This window comes from Trichosurus vulpecula, chromosome 6 (genome assembly GCF_011100635.1).
Source record: "Trichosurus vulpecula isolate mTriVul1 chromosome 6, mTriVul1.pri, whole genome shotgun sequence".
Lineage (NCBI taxonomy): Eukaryota > Metazoa > Chordata > Mammalia > Diprotodontia > Phalangeridae > Trichosurus > Trichosurus vulpecula.
In genome coordinates this window covers 260,085,948-260,109,748 of record NC_050578.1, presented here as the reverse complement: position 1 = coordinate 260,109,748, position 23,801 = coordinate 260,085,948, and the positions used below count along the sequence as shown (strand labels likewise).

At 36.9% G+C, this 23,801-nt stretch overlaps 1 protein-coding gene across 1 annotated transcript; it reads left to right on the top strand.

Moving 5' to 3' along the window:
• Positions 1-19,434: 19,434 nt before the first annotated feature.
• Positions 19,435-20,331, top strand: LOC118852881 (vomeronasal type-1 receptor 1-like). Its single transcript, XM_036762590.1, has one exon. It carries the CDS (start codon positions 19,435-19,437, stop codon positions 20,329-20,331), a length of 897 nt encoding a protein of 298 aa, XP_036618485.1.
• The last annotated feature ends 3,470 nt before the right edge of the window (positions 20,332-23,801 follow it).

The window sequence follows — 23,801 nt, the reverse complement described above, 5'->3', positions numbered from 1 at the left end:
TAAATTTTAGTATTTAAGTTTGTGTTTCTATCTCTTTTCTTGTGTATTTACTTTAGTATTTAAGTTGAAGATAAATTAATGAAGAAATTTAAAAATAAACTTTAAAACATTGTTTTTTTCAGAGAATAAAATGATAACTGATATCCTGAGAATACCTAGTTGCTCTAGTTTTACTTCCCTTAAATTTTTCCTGCCAAAGGGAATGAACTTTTCATTAAAAATGAAAGAACAAAAACTATTGAGAAAGATGATACTGAACATGAGTAATAATTTTTTAATAAAAGTGCACATAATTGGTCATGCTGGATTCATATGACATAGAAATGATCAATTACATTCCCAGGTACAGAAAAATGTGTTTGAACTGACTAGTATGATTTTGAGCTACTCTGAATGACATTTAAAAGTGCAAGGAACATGGGAAGGATATGCTAAGATTGGGGAAGAAAAAATGCTACCACAAATTTCATAAATGGGAAAAACTGAATTCCCATACACACTAGTGAGATTGACTTGAATTCATAGGGAAATTCTAGAAAAAAGGACATTAAAGTGATAATAGGTTAATATTTACAAATGAATGTGATGAATACACAGAAACAGCATAGAATTATGAAGATCTTGTCATATTAGAATAAGCTTATTTATTTTTTTGCTACAACAAAAGGAACTTTATTTTAAAATATTTTTTACAGACATGAGTGCACGGAAAAGCTCTTTAGTTGGCTTTGGGAATGAAAAATAATTAATAAATAATATTAGTATGACAGACTTCTAAAAATTAACAAAGCACTGGCAAAAAAGTGGACTTAACCTAAAATGAATCTTAACACTCTGCAAGGGGGCAGAGGGAAAATGGCAGCTGGAAAACAGGGACCCTCTTAAGCTCTCCCCCAAATCCCTCCAAAAACCTATAAAAATGGCTCTGCACAAATTCTAGAGTTACAGAAGCTGAAAAATAACAGAGAGAAGCAGGTCTCCAGCCCTGGATGGTCACTGGGAAGGGTTTATTGTGCTGTGCTGGGAGCAGAGTGCAGCCACATGCAGGACAGACCAGGGAGGAGGAGATCTAGTAAGCAGGCCCTAAGGGGCAGGAATCACTAGGCTGCAGCAGTTTCTAGACTTCTCAATCCACAAACGCCAAAGACAATGGAGCAACACAATTTGGCTAGCAGCTGCTATGGGGGTAAAAAACCAAAATGAGCCCAACAAGAACACTGCAAGTTCAGGTTCTATTGATTTGCTTTACTAAGGAAAGCAACATTAAGGGGTTAACAATCTTACTTTAATCCAACATATAAATATCATTCACTCAGCTCAGGGGGAAAATCCAGCACCTTGAACTTCAGAGCAAATACAAACAAATTACAAACATACATTTATGAACAGACCAATTACAATTCACAGTTACCAAGGAACCATCAACATCTGAGTTCAGGCTCGACAATGACTGGCTCAGAGTCAAGCAAGTCCCCTGAAGCTTGGGACAAAGCACTCTCCACTTTCAAGGCAGTCATAACCTGACCAAAAGCTCAAGGGTCAAGTAGTTGGCTGGGAACATGAGCAGAAAGCAGCATAAAAGGACTCAGACTCAGACTAGAGGATCTTTTTTTGGTGACAAAGAAGATCAAAACATACAGCCAGAAGTAGTAAACAAAGTCAAAGAGCCTACATCAAAAGCCTCCAAGAAAAATATAAATTGGTCTCAGGCCATGAAAGAACTCAAAAAGGATGTGGAAAATCATGTAAGAGAAGTAGAGGAAAAATTGGGAAGAGAAATGAGAGTGATGCAAGAAAATCGTGAAAAGCAAGTCAATGACTTGCTAAAGGAGATCCCCCCCCAAAAAATAATGAAGAGATTAACAGCTTAAAACATTGACTAACGTAAATGGCAAAAGAGCTCCAAAAAGCCAATGGGGAGAAGAATGCCTTAGGCAAAGTTAGGCAAATGGAAAAAGAGGTCCAAAAGACCACTGAAGAAAATACTACATTAAAAATTAGAATGGAGGAAGGGGAAGCTACTAATTTTATGAGAAATCAAGAAATTATAAAACAGAATCAATAGAGTGAGAAAATGGAAGACAATGTGAGATAAATATTTCATTGGAAAAACCACAGCCTTGGAGAATAGATCAAAGAGAGATAATTTTAAAATTATTGGACTACCTGAAAGCCATGATCAAAAAAAGAGCCTAGACATTGTTTTTCAAGAAATTATCAAGGAAAACTGCCTTGATATTCTAGAGCCAGGGGGTAAAATAGAAATTGAAAGAATCCACCTATTGCCTCTTGAAAAAGATCCCAAAAAGAAAATTCCTAGGAATTATATAGCCATATTCCAGGGTTTCCAGGTCAAGGAGAAAATATTGCAAGCAGCCAGGAAGAAAGAATTTGAATATTGTGGAAACACAATCAGGATAACACAAGAACAAGCAGGTTCTCCATTAAGGGATTGAAGGACTTGGAATATGATATTCTGGAGGTCAAAAGAGCTAGGATTAAAACCAAGAATCACCTACCCAGAAAAACTAGGTATAATACTCCAAGGCAAAAAATGGACCTTCAATAAAATAGAGGATGTTCAAGCTTTCTCAATAAAAAGACCAGAGCCTGAATAGAAAATTTGACTCTCGAAAACAAGAATTAAGAGAAGCATGAAAAAGTAAACAGGAAAGAGAAATCATAAGGGACTTACTAAAGTTGAACCGCTTTGTTTACAATCCTACATGGAAAGATGATATTTGTAACTCATGAAACCTTTCTCAGTATTAGGGTAGTTGAAGGGAATATACATGTACATATACATATACATATACATATACATGCACATGTACATGTACATGTGCATATACATATATAGACAGAGGGTGCAGGGTGAGTTGATTATGAAGGGATGATATCTGAAAAAAATAAAATTTAGGGGTGAGAGAGGAATATCTTGGGAGGAGAAAGGGAGAGATATAATGGGGTAAATCATCTCACATAAAATTGGCAAGAAAAAGCAGTTCTATTTGAAGGGAAGAAGGGGCAGGTGAAAGAGAATGAATGAATGTTGCTCTCATTGGATTTTACTTAAAGAGGGAATACCATACACACTCAATTGGGTATCTTAACCTACAGGAAAGTGGGGGGAAGAGGATAAGAGAGCGGGAATGATAGAAGGGAGGGCAGATCAGAGGAGGAGGTAATAGAAAGGAAACACTTTTGAAAAGGGACATGGTCAAGGGAGACAATTGAATAAAGGGAGACAGGAAAAGGATGGAAGGAAATATAGTTAGCCTTTCACAACATGACTGTCATGGAAGTGTCTTGCATAAGCATATATGTGCGGCCTATGTTGAATTTCTTGCCTTCTCAAGGAGGGTGGGTGGGGAGGGAAGAAGGGAGAGAATTTGAAACTCAAAGTTCTAAAAACAAATGTTCAAAAAAAGTTGTTTTTACATGCAGCTGGGAAATAAGATATACAGGCAATGGGGTAGAGAAATCTACCTTGCCCTACAAGAAAGTAAAGGGAAAGGGAATCTGGGAGGGAGTGGGGTGACAGAAGGGAGGGTAGACTGGGGAAAGGGGGCAATCAGAATATGCCATCTTGGGGTGAGGGGAGGGTAGAAATGGGGAGAAAATTTGTAACTCAAAATCTCATGGAAATCAATGTTGAAAACTAAAAATATTAAATAATAAAAGAAACATTTTTTTAAAAAAAGTTCTGCTAATTATTCTCTGCAAGAGTATTTACCTTCTGGTTCTTTATAGGTGAGAAGTGATTACATACTGCTAATATAAACTTTATATTAAGGACACATACTTTTTAAAATTGTCCATGAAAATCTTGTCTTGAGTTGTTTTTTTTTAAACACTGATATACAAACTGGGACTCTTCTTTCTGAAGAGAGAAAGTTACTGGTTCCTCTCTCCAGCTACACCCATATAAAGAATTTTGAAAGGAGAAATAAGTATGAATAAAAAATAACGTATCTCCCAATCCTTTTGTTAGTTACAAGTAGGGAGAAAATGAGGGGAACAAAATAGAAAAAATACTATCAAGTAGGAAAAAAAAAAAACATTTTCTTTGCTTTAAACCAAAACTTATGGCAACAACACAGAGGTTCTCTGAGGGGTGAGGAGAGAAATGATTTGTGGCTGCCTCAGATTTGTCTACCTGGGAGTCTGCCCTGTCCAGGCACTGACTATTCCATGCTGAGTTTAAAGCCTTCACCTAGGGAGAAGACCAACGTGTCAGGAAAGGCAGGAGGCTTGGAATTGTACATGCAATACACGACGACTATTCTGGTAACATGGACATTTCTACCCGTCTCTCTTTTCTGGCTAACACCTCCATGGTAACCAAATGACTTGAACCACCCCAGTGATCCTGGGACATGATGCTTTAGAGTAAGCTTATTTCATATTGGAATAGGATTACTAAACTGGAAGATAAGAGAAATGCTGAGGACTTAGTTTACCTTGATTTAGTGAAGTATGTCATATATTTGAGGCTAGTATTCTTGTGTAGAAGATGGAGCTAAAAGGACCAAACAATAATACAAATAGTTTTGTAATTTCTCAGATGATTGGATACAAAGAGAAATTGTAAATAATTCCACAGTAATGTAGCAATTAACCACTGGAGTTTCCAGGCATTTTTGTTTACCCATTAAACTTTTTTTCTATTCCGATCTTTGAAGATTTCTTATGGAATTATCCTCAAATTTGTAGTCAATGCAAAGTTGACAGAGGGCACTGCTCTGGAATTCATTTGGAAGTCCCCTTTCTAATGCTGAAGTCTCTAACAGCTAACCTCTTTGCATGCAAACATACACACACACACACACACACACACATACTGCTGCCCTTTATCCATTAGTCTCAAAGAAAAAGTAGCATTTCTACTTTCCCACTCTCTTTAGTCATATAGTAAAATGGGTAGTAATTCATTGAGTGATTGGATGATGTAGGGAAAAAGAAACCAGTACTTTGGGTTTTTCTGTGATAGGACTAGGGTTAAAACCCTGATAACAATAATGAAAAAGGTATGCTTCTTCCCTGACAAGTGGTAAGGACATCTTACTGACTTCAAGGGCCAGGCTAATGACCTCTCAACCACTCATTATCTGAATCCAGCTCTGGGCTGCGTTTGTGGAGTATGCCAGGGTCAAATCAGTTGTCATGGGATCCTGATCCTGAGATTCTACCAAAGTAAAAAGAAAACCAAGAACACATACGCTGGGTGCTTGGGGTTTATAATTTTATGAGAAGAGGGGAAGGAATTATAATTCTTTGGTGTTAGCCAACTGAGGAATAGGATTGATGTTCTCTCATTAAGCCTCTTTCAGAGCAAGGAGAAGTTGCCTCCTGTCTAATGACTTGCAGCATCAAATTCAGGGTCTTAAATTTCTTGCTGACTTTGGAAGTGTATAGGAGCCAAAACACATGGGTTCTATTCTCATTGCCATCAACTTCATACCATCCTAACACACCACCTGCTCCCAGTGGGATCCATGAATACCTTCTGGACTCACAGAGTGCAGGGTATCATAGATGTGAGATATCTGCTGCAAATGTCCCTGGTGTGACAATGGGTATCCCCTATCACTCTCATTTAAACCAGAGATTTCCATAAGAGAATGCTGCCCAAAGAGAAAAAACTGAGATGTCACTCTGATTGGAGAATCTATGAGATTTTTTTTTCTTGCTCCTAAATCTCACTCTTTGACTTTCTTTTGCCCGTAGGCTAGGATCATTATTCATCTCAGCTGTGTTAAGAAAATGTTACAGTCAGACAGTAGTGACTCATTATATTCTCAAAATTACCCTTTATATGTGGGGGGGGGGACAAAATAACTTCCCTACATGTTATATATATATATATATATATATATATATATATATATATATATATATATATATATATATATATACATACATATACACAATATATAGACACCTGTATGTGTATATGCTTATATATGCATACAAATGTGTGACAAATGGATGATATATGTAGGTATACACACATATATGTATATACACACATGTGCACATACAAACATACACATGGATTCCAACAGAGTCTTTAGGTTTGATAGAAAGAAGGTCCACCTATTCAACTAGAGTGAAGGAAGAGAAAATGGGGGAAAGAGTATGAATGACATGAGATAAAGAGTTGGGGAAAAGAAACTGTACATGAACTGCCTCACTTTTTATGAGTCAAGATGTTTGACTGAGAAGGAAGGAGAATGTGATTGTCTGATATATTTGAGGAGATTCATGAAGATTTCTTACAATCACTGGTAAGAAAGAGTAAATGGATTCATGAGGGACAAAATATTTACCTTTTGGCTGTGAAGGCTACAGTCACGTTCACGGAACAAAAATTTGTATTACACTCAGTTACCCCAATATCAATGTCTTCCAGCTCATTTCATATGCACATCATGATAAGAAATGCAAACTTAGGAGAGTGGGATAGATGAAGGGAGGGAAAAGGAATGGAGGAAAATTTAACCATTCTCTGAAGGAGAAAATACATTTATAATGTTGAGAAGAACAGAAATTACAAACTTGTCTCTCCTCTTTACAAGCAGAGTCCTGGATCTCAGTGATATGGTCCCTGTATTAGATGCTGTGTCCTGGAAGGCTACATTACATTTCTAGGTGTGAGGAAAGGAAGATGGACATTCAGCACTGGATAAAGATTTCAAGAATTCACAACATCTCAAGCTCACAATACTAGGAATATCCAGATCAGGCTTGTTCTCATGTGTTTAAAGACAGACACAAAGCTAAAGACTTTGCAGAGACACGTACATGTGCTCTAAATGGCATTTTGAAGGAATCATCATTTTTTTTCACCGAAGTGAGGAAAGCCTTCCTGTGCCCTACTGGAGCCAATTGTTCAAGGATCTCTCACTGGAAGTTGCAGAAAAGTGTTTTATTGCACAGTTGCTGAGTAGCAGCCAAGCTATCAATACTTTTAAGCATTTTGAATAGTTGAAGCTGTGCAAGCCCACCTAAGACAAGGAGTTACAATTCATCTGGTGCATCTCTCCATATCATCATTTCTGGAGATGGTCTGGAATGGTCTCTGAGCTTTAGGGGAATATTAAGCAGTACCCAGGCATATAATCTTCTATAGACCTGAACAAAAAAGCAATGATGAAAAGCACATTGCATGGTTCCCAACGGCCTCTCAAATGTCCCACTAAAAGTTATAAGCAGTTCTCTTAGCAGAGAGCTTCAGCAATTCTAAAAATCCTTAGACTTGGGGATGTTTTTGTTTTGCAAATCAAACTTAGATCATTAGGACTGTCAATTGGATGAAATTGGCCTCTCACCTGTGGATGTCCAGAGGCAAACAGAGGAGGCTAGAAACAGGACAATCAAGATTCAGACAGAAGTTTGATTTCAAAGTGAGGGAAACAGCTTACAAGCAAAGAGGCAATCTAGATACACGTGCCAGGGCCCAACCCTAGTGAAGGAGCTGCTTTGGTGTAGGCAGATCTAAATACTTGTACTACTGGCTACACAGCGAACTGTAGCCCTGACAATGAGAATTAGCAGCAAAAATGTGACAAGTTTGATTCATAGCAGGTCCTCAGGATCAGAATTTGTCTGAGGTTTGTCCAGTGCTTGTCCAAGCTCAGAAAATACCTGGTACTGGTCAAAGCAATATTTTGTCACAGTGTGAGCACAAAGGACTGTTGCTATGCGAAGCTCAGGGAACAGCTTGTTTGCTGGACCTTAGCTCTGGAAACAGGGAGGTCTCCTAATATTCTGATAGGACCATCCCAGAAATTAATATACTCTAATATTGAAATAAGAGAGCTGGACTTCCTTGAGCACAATAACCAGCATAAACACTGAACTCTAGGGGTGCAAATTGCCTTACAGATATAATTAAATTTAGAAAGCCATTGTAATTGATAAATGATCGACAAATATGAACAGGAAATTTTCAGAAGAAATAAATCCCCTAAATTATTAATAAATAAAAAAGCCAAATTAAAACATCTCTTTGGTACTACCTCAAACTCATTAGATTGGCTAACATGGAAAAGAAAATGATACACACAGGAGGAGAAGTACAAAACAGGTATACTAATGCACTCTTGGTGGAGTTGTCAACTGGCCCAAATATCTTAAGGAATAATTTGGAACTATGATGAAGGGACCAAAGAACTGTTCCTACCCTGACCTATAAATACCATAACTAAGTCAATATCCTGAAGACATCAAAATAAAAGAAAAATATTAATATTTTCAAAAGGTGTATGGCAGTTCTTTTTGTTGTGGCAAATAATTGGAACCTGAGGGGATACTCATCAGTTGGGGAATGACTGAACAAGTTTTGGTGTGTAGTTGTGATGGAATACCTTTTGCTATTAGAAATGAAAAGCAGTATGGTTTCAGAAAAACCTTATATGAAGTGATACAAAGTGAAGTAAATAGAACCAAAAGATCATTATATGCAGAAATAGCAATATTTGAACAATGATCAACTGTAAATTCCTTAGTTATTGTGATCAATACAATGATTCATAACAATCCAAAGGAGGCAGGATGAAAAATGCTATCCACCCTCCAAAGAGTAAACTGATAAACTCTGAGGGCAGATTAAATATATTTTTCTGTTTCCTTTCTTATCTTTTTTTTAAAACATGGTTAATGTAGAAATATTTATTGCATGACTCTTTATATATAATGAAAATCATATTTCTTGTCTTCACAATGGGTGAGGAGGAGGTTGGAGGGAGGAAAAGAATTCTGAACTGAAAATAATAATAAAAAAATTATCTCATCTTATCCTGCTAATGACGGTAGGAAGTGCTATAATTGTATCCATTTTACAGTTGAAGAAACTGAGGCAGACAGTGATTAAGTCACTTGACTATGGTCACATAGATAGTATGTATCTACTAGTAGATACATATGCTCTGACTATGTTCAGCTGTGGTCACATCATGTTAAAGTATTATGCTCAAATCTGGGAACCTCATTTTAAAAACAAAGTATTCACTGTTCATGTGTCTTTCTAGTACCTGGATGGATAGGCTATAAAGATTTTTATCAAAGAGGAATGCAGTGGGGAGGAGAGCCAAGACTGTGGGGTAATGGCAGGGACTCACCTGAGCTTCCCCCCAAACTCCTCCAAATATCTGTAAAAATGACTCTACAAAAATTCTACAGCAGCAGATCCCCCCAAAAGACAGAGTGAAGCAAATTTCCAGCCCAAGACAACCCATATGGTTGACAGGAAAGGTTTGGTGCACCAGGCTGAGAGAGGAGCACAGCCCAGGGCAGGCCATGACAGTACAGACCCTGCCCCAGGAAAGACAGAGCAGGACTCAGGGGACTGAATCACTGGCAGCTGTGGCAGTTTCCAAATTTCTCAACCCACAAATGCCAAAGACAACTTAAAGGTCAGTAAGAAAGGCTTGGCCAACCTTCGATCATACCAACTTGGAAGAAGTGAAAACTTATAGTTCCCTAGAAGAATATCGGAGAAATATATATGTGTCTAGAATGCAAGCCCTCATCACCTCTGCTTCATCAAATCTATCATTTCCTTTATTGTTACATTTATTAGTAGTATTTACATTAGAAAAAACACCTGACATTTATAAATCCCTTTGATGTTTACCAACCACTGTACAACAGTTATCCCATTTCATCTTCATAGTAACCTACTTTTACTTCCATTTTTGAATGAGGAAGCTGATATTGAGAGAGGTTATGTGACTTCTCCAAGGTAAAACAACTGGTGAACATCTGACAGTTTTTTTTTTAAATTAATTCTTCTTGGATCTAAATTCTGGGCTGAAAAAAAAAATATTCCAACTAATTGACTAAAAACACAGCTCAAGTGCAACCTTCTAAAAGAGACCTTGCCCTATGCCACTATGGGCAGTTCTCCAAACTACCTACAACAGATTTGTCTTGTTTTAGTTGGCATACACAATTGTTTCTATACATTTATATATGGACACATTGATTATGTCTCCGTCCACCAATAGAATGTAAAGTCCCTCACATGAGAAAAATTGTTTTTTCTTTTTTGTCACTATCACCATATGCAAGCCCAATGCCTGGAACATAGTAGCAGCTTAATAAATGACAAACTGCTTATTTGAGGATGAATAAGGGTCATAGTGAAACAAAATGTGAAGAGGTTAGATCACCATTACTCTTCTTGATCACGGAAGTGGAGTACTCGTGTGATAGCAAAATCAAGGAGAGGCCCATCCCTTGGAGAGGAGGAATAGAAGAGTAGGCCATAGCAATTGAAGAGATTCAGGAGCTGGGAAGTAAGGCAGCTTGAAGGAACATAAATATATAGATTGAAGTCTCCTATTATATGGAAAGGGGTTGGGAAAAGGAAGATTATGAACAGGACCAATCCCTCCAACCTACGCAGTCTTTCATGACTTTTGTCTCACTTCTTGGTCCCATTTTTCTGCAGAAGATGAAAGGTGAGACAGTCTTGAACAGAGCTGATCATGAGTTCCTAATGTGGAATACTCTGCTGTTTGTCCTAGAGCTGAACTTGGCCTTCAGTATCTTCTCCATTAGATAGTATGCAAAATAGGAAGACCACAGGGAGAAGCATAACAAGCAGACCCAATTGTATCAATGGGACAAGGGAGAGTGAGCTAGAATCAAGGGAGCACCTCAGCTAGAAGTCCAATATACAAGGTTAAGTGTCCATATTGTCTCTTCCTGAAAGTCACTAAACAGGCCCTCATTTGTTCTATACCCTCAGCTACACAAGAAAATTTCTCCCCACCTGCTCATTGATGCTTCAATAGAGATTCTAATCAGTAGTGATTATTAAGAGACAAACACCTGGAATAAAAGTCAACTTTCGCTTAGACAAGTCCCAGATACCATAAGCAAACAGTGTTATTTCTGTACAGGTGACATGATAATTACAGCCCTGGGGGAAGAAATGTGCTCAATTATGACAGTCACTGTAACTACAACCCTGACCCTCCCCTATATATAGGACAAGGATACTCAGACATACATACATATATACCTGCTCAAACACTGATTGCAGCCATTCTGTTTTGTTGAAAGAGATCAGCCTGGTAAGTGACAACACCATAAAATCAGAGACAGATGGGTAGAAATGGAGAGGGTCCATAAATTTAATATCTGGAGCCTAACACAAGGACTTACTGGATATTAATGAATGAGTCAGTCAGTCAAAAAGCAATATAGGCACATATTTATGTACCAGTTCCTTTGCTAAGCATAAGGAAAAAGAGAAAGGCAAAAAGCAATCCCTATTCTCAAGAAATTCAAAGTTTAATGGGTTAGAAAACATGCAAACAAATATGTACAAAGGAACAATTGGGTGACTTGTACCTATTATTATAGAGAAGGCATTTAGATTATGGATATCTTGGAAAGGCTTATTCCAGAAGGTGGGGCTTTAGCTAAGACTTGAAAGAAACAAGAGATCTAGGAGAGGGTGATGAGGGAGGGGATTACAAGTGTGAGAGACTGAGTGATTTAGGAGAAAGGAAACCACTGTTCCTGTTTCTCTTGGGAGTGGCCTAGGGATAAATCCCACAAAATCATAATAAAAAGAAATGAGGCCTCACCTGACATCTAGAACTTAAATTGTACCTGCCCCAGGGCTAGCTAGAAACTTCTCCTCTCTTTCTACACTGGGTTACACGTAAGAGGAGTGGAGAGAAGGTCAGGGGGAAGGAAATCAGTTGACATGAGAGTCTGACCCTAAGACACTTTGCACAAATTGCATCCTCAGGCATATACATGCAAGGACTAAGTCAGTTACATTCTGAAGAGAAGATGGGAACAGGATATTATTACTAAGTCTGATCCCAGGTAAGGTATAGGATTTCTGTCATCTAAGCCAAGCTCTGTTACTTGGCAGATAAATTACCTTTTATCTTGTGACCAGCATAGCATGTTCAGAGTTGTAAAGACCCCTGGCTTCTGCTCTCACTTTCTTCCCATCTTATTCCATCACCTGACCTCAATGTGTCCCAACACTGGCCTCTGTTCTCTGAGAGAATGTGAGCAAGAGGCTGAGAGTTCTTGAGGGAACAGAAGAATGATCCGAATACCCCTGAAGGAGAGTGTATGCTCCTTATCCATGTTCAGTAATGCAGAGCCTGCCATTTCAGAATACAATACTGACATGCAAACTGGGAGGTCACTGAATATAGTCTCTCAGTTTTGATTTCTGCCTTTTATATATCACCATCCCTCATTACTTTTCTCCCATTCCAGGCTCCCATCTGTGTTTTAATAACACATATAAATATAATGTAGTGGCTTCCTACATTAACAAAAGTTATTTATATGGGGGTAAAAGGGTTCTCTGGAATCCTGTAATAACAATGTCTGTCCAAGCAGCATGATACTGAGATGGAAAGAATAATTACTTTGGAGTTACAACATTCAGATTCTGGGTGTACTACTTACTGGTTACTTTGGACAAATCCCATTCCTTTTTTAAGTCCCAGTTTCATCATTATAAAAAAAAGTATAGTAATGATTTGGAACAATTAAGCTCAAAGTTTTATTTCCACTCTAAATGTAATACCTTGGTCTCTCAATTCAGATAGCAAAGATTCTGAAGTTCTGCCCATGGCTAACACATAGAAATTCATATTACCATAGCTGCAGATATTTAAGTTTTTTTAGGGTCTGCTCCATATTCCATAAGCAAAGAGTAGAAAAGCTGGCCAGGTAGAATGGATTGGCTAGCAGGAATGATAGCTGAGACTCTCAGAAAATAACTACATTTTTTTGTTAATATTGCTACGCTATGGTTAAATTTATTTTTAAATCAATTTCTAAAAAACTCAGATTTTTTATAATTCCCTGTCTCTCAAGTTAGAAACAGAGGTTTTATTTGTTACTGTTTTCTCTAAGAGGAACAAGCAGTATAATGTGATTTTACTAACATGTCAGTGCTTAAAGAATCAGAGGGAAAATAAAAACTTCAATTAGACATCCATGAAAGAAAAAAAATAGTCCTGCAGAGGCCCCCAGTCTGAGATGGAATGGTCATTCAAAAAGTGTTTCTTAAATAGCCACATGTGTCAGGAAATACACTAAGAAACAGGGATCAAAAGAAAGGCAAAAGACGGTACCTACTCTCTGAGAAGCTCACGATATAATGAGGGGTGAGAGTGGAGTACCTGCAAACAATCGGGGAGAGAGTACTTATCTGCTACAGGAATTGGTAATATCAGCTGAGGGAAGATGCTAACATTAGTGGGGATAGGGAAATGCTTCTTATAGAAGAAAGGATTTTAGCTGAGACCTTTAGGAAGCCAGTCGAGTCAGGAGGCAGAGGTGGAGACTGAAAACAGCCAGGCACTAGGGGAAGCAAATGAAAATCTATGCATTCCAGAGATTCAGCATCTTGTTCAAGGAACAGCAAGAAGGCCAGTTTCCCCAGATCACAGTGTATACGGTGGGGAGTATGGTTCAAGAAGACTGGAAATATAGGAAAGGGGCAGGTTATGCAGGGCTTTGTGTCCAAACAGTACATTTTATATTTGATTCTGAATGAAATTGGGTGGAATTATAATTTAAATAAAGGGCGTGTTGACATGATTAGACCATCCCTTCAGGAAGATCTGCTTGACAAATTAGTGGAGGATGGACTAGAGTGGGGAGAGACTTAAGCCAGGAAACCTAACTAATAGTATGAGATATGTAAAAGGAGCTAATTAGGGGACCTCACCAAAGCAAGGAATCCCCAGGTAACATAAGGCCTCACTATCAAAAATGTAAAACATAAGTTTCCATAACAAGTATTTCCACCACTTTAGTGATAATGTGTGATTGGAAGTAATTTCAGTGAGCAAATTACAGGAGGACAGTCACTGGTGGCAAGGAAAATGTCCTGGAGATAAGTTTAGTCAAAGAACATACAATTATATTAGTCATAGGCATTTGATAAAATTTGTAGCAGACTAAAAAATGTTACAACACTAGAAGATGTCCACTATGTTGTAGAAGCATACTCTCCCACTTACAGACACATTATTGGTCCCCACAATGGGAAACCCAAAGTATATAACTATCATAATCCTCTGTGTTTCTCCATAGGTTATATTGGATTTGACAGCAAATTATCTTCCCAAGACACCTAAGGAACGGTTTCTGAAAATGAAATGTTGGGAATAGCATACTATCAACTGACTGGAGTTGGAATCTTAGGGAATTGTATTCTCCTATTCCTATGCAGCTCTCATTTCATGTCTGGTCAAAGACCAATAAACTTAATTATCATCAATTTGGCCTTTTCCAATGTCACATTGCATCTTTTCAGTAGAATCCCTACTTCAACAAATCTTTGGGTGTCTGTGTGAAATATTTCCTAGGTCAGCTTGGAAAAAGAGTTGTATGAATACTTTTGTACATAAAGGTCTGTATTGGTAATTAAGGTGGGACCTTTTTTTCTCTTTTCTCTTTTGAAGCACTTAATCAAGTGCCTTTGATGAGTCTACTCTTTGTTTTCTTTTAGATTAAATCAGGAGTCTTTGATGACCTGCTTATCTCAATGGAAAGCCTAGTTTATGTAGGTTTGAGTAGCATATTTGTGAGGCCAGAAGCTTTCAGTTGACATGGGTTTGAGTCTCATGTTGTGATGCTCTTTGACCCTGACCAGGGTATATAAAATCTGAGATTGTTGTTTGACTTCTGGGGCTCACTCATGGAAGGAATGTTAAGACTCTGGGCAAGTTATAATGGTAACTGCCCCAACCCGGTTGGCTAACCCAGACCTATTGATTCTTCTCTGGTAACTAACTATTGTGATTTGGTTTGTTTATATTGTCTCTGTTTGTAATTTGTATTTGCTCTGGAGTTCAGGGTGCTGGCTTTCCCCCCTGAACTAAGTGAATGATATATGTATGTTTAATTAAACTAAGATTGTTAACCCTTTAAAGTTGCTTTCCTTAGAAAAGCAGATAAAACAACCTGTGCTGGCAGCTTTTGTTGCTGGACTTGTTGGGAAATACACCTCAGTAGCAGCTGCTAGCCACATTGTTGTTGTTACAAGGTGTTTTTCACCTTTATTAAATTTCTTTTGGATACAGATCAAGGAGTCATCTGTCATATATAGAGACCATTTTTTTTCCTTCTCTCACATAATCTATTTGTTGTACCATTAGGACCAAGCATTGGTACATATTGGTGATATTTCTAATATAATTATAACTAGTATTACTATATAGTTGGGGCAATTTGGTAACTTAATCAAAAATGTATTAGTGATCTTCCCAAAAACACTCTAACATTAACCATCTTGATTTTTTATAATCATTGTCTATCAGAACATAGTGACATCGAATCTCAGAGTAAGGTCAAAAGGAATTTCTCTTACTATAAAGAATTTTTATTGATGACTAATGGTTATTGTGGTTCTTATAATATTCTTTGTTATGCTTGTGGACAACTTGAATACCTCTTGAAAGTTTCATGATCATATATGCTTTGATGACTTACCTATCAGAGAAAAATTCCTACTCACATCTGTGGATATCATTTATACCTATACTTTAGAAACCAGAATCATATGACATAAGGCCTATAAAGATTTTCTCTTTTTACTAGTAAAGTATAAAGACAAGAATTAAGAAAGAGTACAGGTGAGAGAGAAACAGAGACAGAGCAATGGAAGCAGACAAAAACAGACAGAGACAGAGAAATGGAGATATAGAGATACAGAGAGACAAAGAAAGAGAGAGACAAAGACGGAAAGAGTGAGAGAAAAAGTAGAGAATTTCCAATTGAAATGCAATAAACTGGATGAAAAGAACAAGAGATTGGGCATTTAAGAGGTCACATAGAACTTTGGAGGGAACAGTTTCAATTGAATCATATCAAAAGCTGTATTTCAAAGGGTTTAGAGGAAGCTGAGGTAATTGGTCATGAAGCAGACAGCTTTTTTTCCTCTAAGTTGGGGTGAGAAGGAAAAAAAGAGATAGAGGACAATAGCTTAAGGGAAGATGTGGGAAATTGATCAAATATGCATTTAGAGTGACAGGCCTGGTAAGAGAAAAGACATTTATTTGTCTAAGATTGGAGAAAAGAAGAGAGTAAAGGATGACGTCAAGGATTTTAAGAAGAGAAAGAAGAAAGGGGAGCTAATATTTTTTCGTGACAGAGACTGTGACATAGTAAGATCTGTCCTCAAGGAAAGTTGAGACCACACAACTGAGAGAGGAAAGTGCTAACAAAGACAGTTTGCCAAGCACTTGTCAGGTGGCTTCATTCCAGCAGAACCGTGAGTTCACCATAGATGTCCTCCTACTCAGCAAGTAGTAAAACTTATTGAGATCAGAGTGATGTCACTTGAATTGCTACATGAATTTCCCATGCATATAACCATCAATTTAGTCTTATGCATTCTCACAGTCTCGATATATAGTTTTCATCCTTATGGAAGAATATGTCCTATGTTCATGGGTGGTTTTTGCTAATGTTTTTAAAAAATCCTCATTCATTAAAGGCTTCTGCTTTGCACAAATAATGTCCTCTACACAATTAAAGAAACAGTAAATCAACTGGTATATGTTTTGGAACTTTTTACAAAGTTGATTATATTTACATGTCATAGTGGTAGAAGTAGAAGCAGTAATAAAAATAATAATACTAGTGCTAATAATAATCACCTACACAACTAGGATGAATATTTTGCTTCACTTTCTTCCAGTTTTTAAAAAAATCATTATTTTATTGTTTCAGTTGTTGCTCCAGTCAGAATACACTGAGCTGTTGGGTGTTGTATATGACACCTCGGTGTTTGCTATGGGGTTTGGGAGGCAGAATGTAAACTGCTAGCATTCAGTAATTAGAGACAATTATTAGCATGTTCTGTGATAATAAGAACCATTTGCCGAAGGTGATATATAGGATATATATATATATATATACACATATGTATATACATGTGTGTACATATATATGTGTACATATATATCACATATAGATACATATACAAATGGATTTCCATATATACATATACACGTGTTTGTGTATGCTAACATATGTGTACACACATATATGTACACATATATGTGTATATATGCCTAAGTGTGAATAGATACAGATAGCCATATATGTATACATGCTTTAGTAGGAACGAAATAAGCAGAACCAAAATAAAACATACACAATGATAACACTTTAGCTTGCAAGAGGAAGGATAAAACAATAGCTATTGAGAAATTTTAAAAGCCAAGCATACACTAAAAAAAGAGGCATGACAAAATACCTCACATTTTACAGAAATGGAAGTTTCATAAGTGTGTTCTTACATCTATCAAACTTTTTCATGTTGTTGAGATTTAAGGGTTCCAGGACCCTAAAACAGCCACATAGATCCTGCCAAATGAATTCGACCCGAGTCTTCTTTTAGCCAAATATAAGCTTTATGAAAACACCAGTCACGGTGGGCATGATTCTTAAAATTCACCATATTGGCCAGACTCTTAAGGAATCGAAGCCATTATCTGGACTCTTAAATAATTTGAGCCCCTTAAAGGAGGCAAGATGAACCTTAACACAGAAAGACTGTTGGAGAAATACAGCAGTGGCCAAGTAGTTTGGGATGACTGGGAGGTAACGGAGAAGGACCTGGTGCCATAGACAAATGCCAGGGATCTGGACCATGTGGCCAAGTAAGAATGGGGTCTAGATACAATGAAAGGTGAGAAGTAGCCAGAGGTGATCTGATGATAACGAACAATGAAGGGGTAAGCTAGGTTAAGGGTAACAGAGACTTAGGAGATTGGGCACAGGACACAATGAAAGTCAGTTGACTAGAATAGGTCACTGCCTCAGGTGAATATCAGAGACTGCACCAACAGGAAAAATTCAAGGAGAGTTAGGGGAAAGTCCAAGAGGTAGCTTTCCAGGAACCATAAACAAATAGGACACAAATTCTTTTTGGGTGAGGGTTAAAGGTCTCAGTTTGGGCCTGTACCCCATCAGCATTATTTAGGTTTTATACTTTTGTTTCTCTTTTATTCTGTAAACATATTGTACCTTATGAAGATTGTTCTGTGGCAGGAGAGAGATACTGGTGAATTTTGGCAATGAAAAACAAAACATCAATAAAATTCACTAAATAATTTCATAAAAAGATATACAGTGATATCTAATGAGGAGGGCAACATCAAATAAGGGAGTTATAAGGAAGGGAGAGACTAGAAAAAGTTTGCAAATAAGGGTGTTATAGGGAAGGGAAAGACAGAACGTTTACAGACAGCAAGGAATGAGCTAGGAGACAAAAAGTGTAGGAGGATAAAGAAGGGTGGAGATTGTCAAGTGGAAGCTGACTTGAGGAGATAGGGTCAAGGACTTCTCATAAGAGATATTTCTGTATTTACAATGAAAAGGGAGAAAGTGTGGGAAGAAATCAGAATGACATGAAATGAGCAGAAGGGGAGAAGTGAGAACTTTCCTTGAGTGACCTCACTTATTCATTCAGTGAGTTATGAAGCTAGATCCTCACCTGAGAAGGTGGGTCAATTTGGTGCTATGGGACACATAAGAAGAGATGTGAAGGATGCTGAAAGTAGCTAGAGAGAGTGAGAGATACCAGCTGGAGTGGTGAGGAGTAGAAAATTGACCTTGTAATGTGGATTTCAAGTGAGTTTGAATGGTGCAATTTTATAGGAAATGTATTCAGGGAAGTTTCCTGATTTCTTGTAGAGCCAATCAGAGGCACATGGAGTAGGGCAATAAATGAAGATTTTAGGAGTCACTGAGGGACAAATGAGCAAGGGATGCAAAGGGAGATGATCAAGTAGAGTCTACCAAAATGAATAAGGTTATTTACATGTTTTTTTTTAAAGAGTTTAGCAGTTGCAATGATGAAGGGCAGAGAAGCAAAAGGAAGATGGTAGGATTGAAAGTCACTATGAGGCAGAATAGGCTCAGCGGTCTCCTTGTTTTTGTTTTGTTGATTAGTCATGTCTAATTCTTTCTGAACCCACTTGGGGTTTTCTTCGAAAAGGAATTGAGTTGTTTGCCATTTTCTTCCCCAGCTTATTTTGTAGATAAGGACACCTAGGCAAACATGCTTCACAAAGTAACCCGTATTCACACAGATGGCTGGGATCTGAGCCTGCATTTGAACACAGGTCTTCCTGATACTAGGGTCAAAACCTTGCCTTTTGTGACACCTTGCAGCCTGGATGGTTCCAGGCCTATGGAAAGATGGAATGAGAAAAGATTTTCATCTAAGAAGGGAATTTTGAAGTTCAATAGTAAGTCGCTAACAACTGTCTCAGAAACATTATTGCTCCTCACATGGGAGATCAGAAGGTCATGGAATTTCAATGTGTAAATCTAAGAGTGTAAGAGGTATAATTTCATGTGTCTTTCCATAGTTCACAGAGAATTTGACAGCAAATCATCTTCACAAGCTAAAGAATGATGACTTTTGATGAAATCCTTGGAATAGTATACCTGCTACCAACTGTAGTTGGATTCCTTGGAAACTCTATCCTCCTCTTCCTAAACAGCTTCAATTTCCTCAATGCCCAGAGAACAAGACCTAAAAACCTAATTATCATCCATTTGGCCTTTTCCAATGCCACAGTGCTTCTCTTTAGAGGAATACCTACTACGACAAGGCTTTGGAGGGTCAAATGTTTCCTGGATGAGACTGGGATTAAAATCATAACATATATCCAGTCACTAACACGGAGCCTGTCCTTGTGTAGCACCTGCCTCTTGAGTCTTTTCCAGGCCATCACTATTAGTCCCAACAACTCCATATGGGCACATCTCAAAATGAGAATACCAAAGTCCATCATTCCATGCCTTCTTCTTTGCTGGATCTTCAATCTACTATTGTATGTCATATCATTTCAATACCATAGTAGTGCAAAGAACATAACAGATAGTAAATATGGTTGCAGCAATGGGTATAAATCTGTAGATTTGAATAATGAAAATAATGTTAAATTTTTAATCATAATCTGTGTTTATGATGCTTGGTTTGTGTGTCTCATGACCTTTTCTAGTGCCTATATGGTCTTAATCCTATACAGACACAAGAAACTTGTAAATCATCTTCATAGTAATAGCCTGTCCACAAAAGTATCCCCTGAAACCAGAGCCACCCAAGCTATCTTGCTTCTAGTGGGCATCTTTGTTTTACTTAACATATTCAGTCCCATTTTTGCTCTGTTTATGTTCTATTTTAAATTCATAAGCACTTGGATGATACATTCTTCAACATTTCTGTCTCTGTGGTATCCAACAATCAGCCCTTTTATTCTGATCACCACTGATAACCAGATCCCCAGGACTTGTGTTCATTGATAGATGGAAAAGTTACAGTATCTCCTTTACTTTGTAATATAGATCCACACAGAAAACCTTTAGAAGCATAGAAACTCAAAATGTTTCAGCTCATGCAACATGAAGGTACATCAAAGCCAGTCATTCAACAGATTCCTGAAACTTAGGGGCAAGATCAGTGAATCATAAAGAAATGTTTGCTTCCTCAACTCTAGCCTCCTTTCCATATTTTGGAGTTCCATGAAAAACTCCAAAGCATCTGAATAAACCTTGAAAAATAATGAGTCTTCTAGGCTGGGCTGTGGAACTTCCTTAGGTTTATCTGATGCTCTTCCTTTTTGTAATTTCTTTTGACTTTTCCCTTTGAAGTCTTGTTCCCAACATGCTATGTTAATGAACACCTGTTCTGGTTTCCTTTGACCCTCTCTAATTAGATATAGCTCTTCTTGTAGTCCTGGTGATTTCAGGTCTTGAATGAATTTGCCAACCACACAGTCACCGTTGATCAGAGAGGATAATTATTTTCGACTTTCTGATAATATACTTATTGTTTATTAACACATAGGTCAATAGGTTTGGAAAATATGCCTCTGAATGTTTTATGGTGTTAATGGATTTTTCATGAAATAAACTAATAAAAAGATCTAATAAGATATAGTTCCATGGGAAACAGAGAACCAAAACAGGACAGAGGTGGCCCAAAAAATGTTGCATATAAACAGGTTCAGGTTAAAAAGATGATAAGAATACATTTGCTAAAGTGTCTTGGAAATATAATTAAAGGTGCACTAAAGTAAAAAAAAAAAATGGGCAATGAAGAAGACTTTGTATGTATATCCTCAAAGGTATATACCAGAGAGAGAAACTTCAAAGAATAATGAAAAGTGAGACACCTAGGATTTCATAGGTGACAAATTCTTGAAGAATAAGGAGAATTCCCAATGATGAGTTTCCAGTGAAGTAATGCATGATGAGGAAGTCCTCAGAAGCCCAAAAGGACTATGTATAGTTATTGGGAAATGTGGAGAAGTCTATAATGAGTCCCTTTCTGAAATAGAGGCTCTGGACCACATAGCCCTGCCCAAAATCAGATGCGAAAATCAGAGTGGCAAAGAGTTCAGATAGGATGCTAGTACCTGGCATCTTCAATCTTTCAGGATAATGGGATTTCCAAATAGTAAATTTCCCAGTGAAGGAAGGCATGATGAACAGGCTAGAAAGCAGAAATAGATGAGGATTAGGGGAAAGAGTTCAGAAGCCTCACATGATGGCATGATCAACTTACAATGGAATAATTAAATTAACCAGATATGTGTGGAATTCTCTCAAAAGCAGAACAAATAATAACTTCATGATTTCCCTTAGCAATTTGTTTTTCAAATGATGAAGATAAAAATTAAAAGTAGGTTGCTTTCTAAATTGGATTCCTCACTTAGCAGAAGGAATTGGTACTTGTCCTGCATATAATGAAAATATGGTTATTAAGTGACATTTTCTCCAGAACAGCAATGGAGGTAAAATATCCAGAAACTCTGACATATATTCTGGTGTTTTTGGAGAACATATTACAAAGGAAATGTAAATGGTGAAGAGGGAGTAACTCCAAGTGGGATGGGAAATTTCCACGGAAAATCATTTGGTAAAGTTGCAAAGAAAGTGATTTTCAATTGTGAGGAAAAAATGAAATTGATCTCAATTTAACCATGTACAGGGTGCTCCTAAAGTCTAAACATATAGGCAAAAATGCATATTTTCAAGAAATGAAATGATTGAAATTTTCAACATTTTAGTTAGTTGGAATATTAACAAATATCTTCAACTTCAAATAACATCATATGATTTCATATACATATTCCAAGAGTAAATGTGCTAAAATTGATGGCAATGTGGAGTTATTGAGTTATTGCAATGAGTTCACATGAATCTTGCAAAGCTCAACCTCTGCTTCACAAATGATGGAAATGATATTGAAGAAACTATTTGTAAATATTCCAATTAAATGAAATGATGTTGAAAATTTCAATCACTTCATTTCTTGAAACTATGCATTTTTGTCTAATGTCTCCAGGCTTTAAGAATACTCTGTATATCCACATGGAAATCTAGCAAAAAAGTAATTTAAAAAAATGTTCTGATGATGGAAACAAGGTAATATCATGAATATTTGAATGTTATTCTGTACTGTAAAAATACTCTCAGGAGGATCAAGCCTCAAAATGAACAAAGCCTAGTAAGTGACAATAAAAACCAAAAAAAGGTCTCTTAAATTATGTCGTGAAAAAATGGTGTATAAGGAAAATAAAACAATTGCATGTGTATACATATGTTTTATTATAAATATCTAAGTATATGTATGTGTATATAAGTGTATGTATACGTGAATGAACACAATATCTATTACTTATTATATAGTTTATCTCATTTTTGCAGGGGGGAAGGCAGGGCAATCAGGGTTAAGTAACTTTCCCAGGGTCACACAGCTAGTATGTGTGTCAAGTGTCTGAGGTCACATTTGAACTCAGGTCCTCCTGACTCCATGGCCAGTGCTCTAATCACTGTGCCACCTAGCTGCCACTTTATGTAGTTTATCTTGAAGTGAAAATTGATGGCTGCATATTTTGACTCCTCCTTTCCATTCTGCTGTGGACATGTCAATGTACTTTGTTTTCCTATTTTTATTTAAATTTTATTATTTAAGTTTATGTTTCTTTGTCTTTTCTTGCTGTGCATGTGTTTTAGTATTTAAGTTCAAAATAAATTAATAAAAAATTTAACAAAAAATAAAAAAAAATCTTTGCTTCTTTTGGAATATAAAATGATAGCCTATGTCTGGAGAATATTTGCTCTAGTTTTACTTTATTTTGTTCCTGCCAAAGGGAATAACCTTTTCATTAAAAATACAAAACAAACATTACCAAGAGGAAGATGATGCTTAATATAAGTAATCATTTTTAATAAAAGATTACATAGTTGATGGTGCTGAATTCATATGACCTGAAGACCAATTACATTCTCAGGCACAGGAAAATGTGTTTCAACTGACTAGTCTGACTTTTGAGCTACTATGAATGACATTTAAAAGTACAAGGAACATGGGAGACATATGCTAAGACTGGGGAAGAAAAAATGCTACCACAAATTTCATAAATAAGAAAAAAATCAATTCCTCATACACACTAGTGAGATTTACTTGAATTCTTAGGGAAATTCGAGAAAAAAAGAATATTAAAGTGATAATAGGTTAATGTTTACAAATGAATGTAATAAATTTACAACAGCAGCATGGAACCATAAAGATCTTGTCATACTAGACTAAGTTTATTTCCTTTTGGCATAGGATTACTAAACTAGTAGATAAGAGGAATGCTGAAGACTTAGTTTACCTAGATTTAGTGAAGTATTTCATGTATTGCAGCATGCTATTCTTAAGTAGAAGATGGAGAGGAGTAGATTAAGTAAAAACACAAATAGACAATTATATAATTTCTCAG